Source organism: Brassica rapa, unplaced genomic scaffold (assembly GCF_000309985.2).
Source record: "Brassica rapa cultivar Chiifu-401-42 unplaced genomic scaffold, CAAS_Brap_v3.01 Scaffold0340, whole genome shotgun sequence".
Classification (NCBI taxonomy): Eukaryota; Viridiplantae; Streptophyta; class Magnoliopsida; order Brassicales; family Brassicaceae; genus Brassica; species Brassica rapa.
In genome coordinates, this window is record NW_022610282.1 from 83,144 (window position 1) to 88,526 (window position 5,383).

The 5,383-nt window shown below is 42.5% G+C and overlaps 1 protein-coding gene across 1 annotated transcript; it reads left to right on the plus strand.

Moving 5' to 3' along the window:
• The first annotated feature begins 2,136 nt into the window (after window positions 1–2,136).
• Window positions 2,137–3,392, plus strand: LOC117130167. The gene is made up of 2 exons (XM_033283206.1): window positions 2,137–2,865; window positions 3,345–3,392. The coding sequence occupies exons 1-2, from the start codon at window positions 2,331–2,333 to the stop codon at window positions 3,350–3,352; spliced, it is 543 nt and encodes a 180-aa protein (XP_033139097.1). The 5' UTR covers window positions 2,137–2,330; the 3' UTR covers window positions 3,353–3,392.
• Window positions 3,393–5,383: the final 1,991 nt, after the last annotated feature.

The following is a 5,383-nucleotide window of genomic DNA, read 5'->3' on the forward strand; positions in this document are numbered from 1 at the left end:
TCCAAGCTTGACTTGTCCCACACGGTCAAGCTTGAGGGGGAGTGTTGACATGAAAGCATGAATGACATAGAGGAAGAAGAAATCAAGTCAAGACATACATCCGGAGTGATCAAAGTAAGCTTGTCCGTACAAGTGTGATCTAACTTGGCGTGCAAGACAAGAGGAGGCTTATCTGTGATCAAGAAGGATGTTATACTTGCCTTAAGATATTTAAAAGATGTCGGCCAAGAGAAGGGATCCGTTGAAGAAGAAGACAAGGTGGTTCAAAGGAGAGAGAGCCGTTTGGTGCTGTCGCTTTCCACCTTGGCTGTGCGCAACCTGCCCTTGATCAGTCCTCTTTGTTTATTCTTTTCTTCTATGTCAACTTGCCATTAGTTTATTCATTGTTGCATCTATTTAAAGTATGTAATCAGAACCAAATGGATCAAGGAAAATAATCACTTCCTCACTTCTCTCTTATGTTTTCGAAATCTCTCTCTCTCTCTCTCTCTCTCGGATTCTTAGCAAAACCCTAGCTATCTCTTCTCTTTGTTCTTGATAAATCACACAAGCCACTCTTATAACTCATTCTTTTTATCAGGGATAACTTCTTCTTGCCAACTCCTATGAGATTTATTCAACTTCCTGGTGATTCTCCACCACTTTATATATCCAAATAAAGCTTCTCACAAAGAGATTCATTCTGGTCTGATTGGAACGACGAAGAAGCTGTCCTATTCCCAAACTGGGAAACTGGAATCACCTGATTTGAAAGTGGGATAACTTCTTCTTGCCAACTCCTATGAGATTTATTCAACTTCCTGGTGATTCTCCACCACTTTATGTATCCAAATCAAGCTTCTCACAAAGTGAGTCATCCTGGTTTGATTGGAACGACGAAGAAGCTGTCTTATTCCCAAACTGGGAAACTGGAATCACCTGATTTGAAAGTGGGATAACTTCTTCTTGCCAACTCCTATGATATTTATTCAACTTCCTGGTGATTCTCCACCACTTTATGTATCCAAATCAAGCTTCTCACAAAGTGAGTCATCCTGGATTGATTGGAACGACGATGAAGCTGTCTCATTCTCAAACTGGAAAACTGGAATCACCTGATTTCAAAGTGGGATAACTTCTTCTTGCCAACTCCTATGATATTTATTCAACTTCCTGGTGATTTTCCACCACTTTATGTGTTGAAATGAGTTGATCAATATGTGAGAAGATGGCTTAGGGAGTTGAGGATGTGAGAATGTGGAGGCAAAGGGAAGGAAGGTTAGGGATCGACCAGGCCGTACAAGAGGCCGTACTGGCCGTACCGTCCGTACTGTCCGGGTCGATCCATAACTCGACCAAGAAGAGAAGTTACCCGGGTAAGAGAGGTAAACGGCCAAAGGGGTTTTACCTTAGAAGATATGACTGTTTGGATGGATAGAGTGACCCCGGCTTATCCTGACAGTCTGGCACATGCTGTAAAGGCAAAAGGAACCGAGTCCAAGATGCCAAAAGCGTGTGACAGCCCCCATTGGTTAACATTTGAATTAAAGCAACCTTATCCTTGACCTCACATGCTTAGCGTTTCCTAATACCCTAATGTCTCTCTCTATATATTGTAAACTCTGTCTTGATTAATGAATAACACGAGTTCATCATATTCTCTCTCTAGTTCATCATGTTTCTCTTCTACATTTCATAAATCATCTCATCTCACTTTAATCTTTCTCTAAATCTCTCAATACCTGTTCAACTCTCTAAAATCATATGGTATCAGAGCCAGGTTGGCTTTGGTATTGAGATTTAGAGTGTTCTTCAGCTTCAGTTCATACTCTTTCATACTTTCTTTTCGGTTCTAACAAAGCAAGATGGAGGGAAACTACAAGGTCATTACGGTTCCTGTTGCGTTGAAGGGTGGTAGTAACTACCTGTTGTGGTCAAGGCTGGTGAAGACAGCCATTGGGAGGCTAGGGCTGTGGAGTCACATCACGGATGATGCAACCAAGCCAGTGGCTAAAGACGGAGAAGGAGATGAAGGTGTGGGAGATCAAGTTGCTGCTGCCGAGAAGAAGTGGATTCAAGAAGACTTGATGGTGCTTTCAGTACTACAAGGGTCCCTTGAAGAGCATCTCTTGGAGGCCTACAGCTACTGCGAGACTCCAAAACACCTGTGGGAGGTACTCCAGAAGACATTTGGGAACGTTACCAATCTGAACCGCGTGTATGAGATTAAGAAGGCTATCAACACACTGGTTCAAGATGGAGAAGAGTTCACCAAGCATTTGGGCAAGTATAGATCCTTGTGGTCTGAGCTTGAATCATTGAGGCCAAGCACCGCGGATCAAGAGCTACTCATGGAGAGGAGGGAGCAGGATCAGGTGTTTGGATTGCTGCTGACACTAGATCCTCCGTTCAATGATGTGATCAAGCACATGTTGAGGATGCCGAGTCTTCCATCTATGGAGGAAGTGTGTGCGCAGATTCAGAAGGAAGAAGGGTCACTTGGTATGTTTGGAGGGAAAGGAGACATGGCTCTGTCCAACAAGGCTGAAGCAATCCAAGCACACAAGGCTGCTTACCGTGGAGAGGAAAGGAAGTTCAGTGGAAACTGTGACCATTGCAAGAAGCCGGGACATAAGAGGAGTCAGTGCTGGATCCTACACCCCCATTTGAAGCCGGCCAAGTTCAACAAGGAAAGAGAGGGAAGAGCTCACCTTTCTGCAGAGACAAGTGAAGCTGGCGCATCAGGAGCTGGCTCATCTGGTCTTGCGGGTGAAAGTGAAGGAAGAGCCTTAACCTCTCACCACCAAGGAGCTGTGAAGAACATGGATCATGAGGTGATCAAGAAGTCAGACATTGATGCCTTGATCAAAGCCCTTAAAGAGTCTGGTAAAGCCCTTGGTTATTCCTATACTGCTCATGTGTTGCCTAGAACTTGTGATAGGTTGCTAGGAAACTTTGATAGAATGGGAAATGAATCAGATAGATATACAACCTTTGCTGCTGATAGGATGTCTAGAAATGAATTCACATTGCTTGATCTCATTGATAAACTGAAACTGGTAAAAGAATCACCTAGGAATCATATTGCTCAAGGAATAAAACCGTTGATTATTGATTCGGGTGCTTCACATCATATGATAAGTGATGATAGCCTTATAAAGAACATAGAACCGGCTCATGGACATGTAATGATTGCAAATGGTGATAGAATTCCTATTAGAGGAGTAGGAGACTTGAAACTGTTTAATAAGGATTCTAAAGCTTTGTACATGCCTGAGTTTACTTCTAATCTATTATCTGTTAAGAGGTGTACCAATGATCTTCAATGCAATGTTATTTTCAGTCCTAATGATGTGAAATTTCAGGATATTGAAAGCAGTAAGTTGATTGGGCAAGGAGTAACCAAAGGAGACCTTTATTTACTTGAAGACCTTTCTATCATTTCTAGTTCTAGTTGCTTGTTGAGTTCCGTTTTAAGTAGAGGTGCATTGTGGCATTCTAGGCTAGGACATCCACATGTTAGAGCCTTAAGCTTAATGTTACCAGGTGTCATGTTTAAAAATAATGAATGTGAAGCTTGTATTTTGGGAAAACATTGCAAGACTGTGTTCAAGAGATCTACTACTATCTATGATAAATGCTTTGATCTTGTTCATTCTGATGTATGGACTGCTCCATGCTTATCTAGGGACAATTACAAATACTTTGTCACATTCATAGATGAAAAATCCAAATACACCTGGATAACACTAATTAAAACAAAGGATAGGGTTCTTGATGCATTTAGAAACTTTCAATCATATGTTTCTAACCAGTATAATGCCAAGATTAAGATTTTCAGGTCTGATAATGGTGGAGAGTATACTGGCCATGCATTCAAGAACCATCTAGCTCAACATGGGATACTTCACCAAACGAGTTGCCCTTATACACCTCAACAAAATGGAGTGGCTGAGAGAAAGAACAGACATCTTATGGAAGTGGCTAGATCAATGATGTTCCAGATGAGAGTGCCAAAGAGATTCTGGAGTGATGCTGTGATCACGGCTTGCTACCTAATCAATAGGATTCCAACCAAGATCCTGGAAGACAAAGCTCCTTATGAAGTTCTCAACAACAGCAAGCCAGTCCTAGATCACCTAAGAGTGTTTGGGTGTGTAAGCTATGTTCTTATCCCGGGGGAGATAAGAAACAAGCTGGAAGCAAAGAGTATCAAAGCTATGATGATAGGATACTCAACCACACAGAAGGGATACAAGTGCTTTGTTCCTGAGTCAAGGAGAGTTCTTGTATCAAGAGATGTCAAGTTCTTTGAAGAGAAGAGCTACTATGAAGATAAAGATTGGAAAGAGCTGGAGGATCTTTCACAACCTTCAGATAGAGCTACAAGCTTGAGACAGATACTAGAAGGTCTTGGAATTGGAATGTCCCAGGAGTCGACAGAGAATCAGTCATCTGAAAGACAAGAAGCTGAAGAACCATCTCACCTTGATCATGAGGGAGGGAATGGAATTGAGCCGGATGAGAATCAAGATTTTGCGGATCATCCTGATCAAGGTGGAGCTGAACCAAGTAATGAAGAGCTTAATGAGTTACCAGAACAAGGAGAAGTGGAAGCAACTGAAGTAGAAGCACCAGAGCAAGCACCAGCTGAGGTACCATTGAGGAGAAGCACACGGCTGAAGAGAGATGCTTCCAACTGGGTAAACACGAGAGTGTACTACAATGCCCAGGCTGTGGAGCATCCTTCTCAAGCTGTGTGTTCATTTGCCTGTTATCCAAAGGAGCATTGCGCATTCATGATGAGCCTAGATGAAAGTAGTGTACCAAGATCATATGAAGAGGCAATGCTACATCAAGATTGGAAGGAATCTGTTGGAGATGAGGCAAATGCCATGATAAAGAATGACACTTGGTTTGAAAGTGAGTTGCCAAAAGGAAAGAAGGCAGTAACCAGCAAGTGGATATTCACCATTAAGTATCTACCTGATGGAACCATTGACAGAAAGAAGACAAGACTGGTGGCTAGAGGATACACTCAAACATATGGGGAAGACTACATTGATACCTTTGCCCCTGTTGCTAAGCTACATACAATAAGAATTGTATTGTCTCTTGCTGTGAACCTTGAGTGGGAGCTTTGGCAGATGGATGTGAAGAATGCATTTCTTCAAGGAGAACTAGAAGATGAAGTGTACATGCATCCACCACCGGGTCTTGAACATCTTGTGAAACCAGGGAATGTATTGAGACTCAAGAAGGCAATCTATGGGTTGAAGCAATCACCTAGAGCATGGTACAACAAGCTGAGTACTACTCTGAATGGCCGTGGGTTCAAGAAGTCAGAGTTGGATCACACCCTCTTCACCCTCACTACACCTTCAGGTATCATCTGTCTACTCGT

Excerpts from the sequence above, each read along its gene's own strand:
- LOC117130167 (XM_033283206.1), top strand. The coding sequence starts at position 2,331 with ATGGAGAGGAGGGAGCAGGATCAGGTGTTTGGATTGCTGCTGACACTA.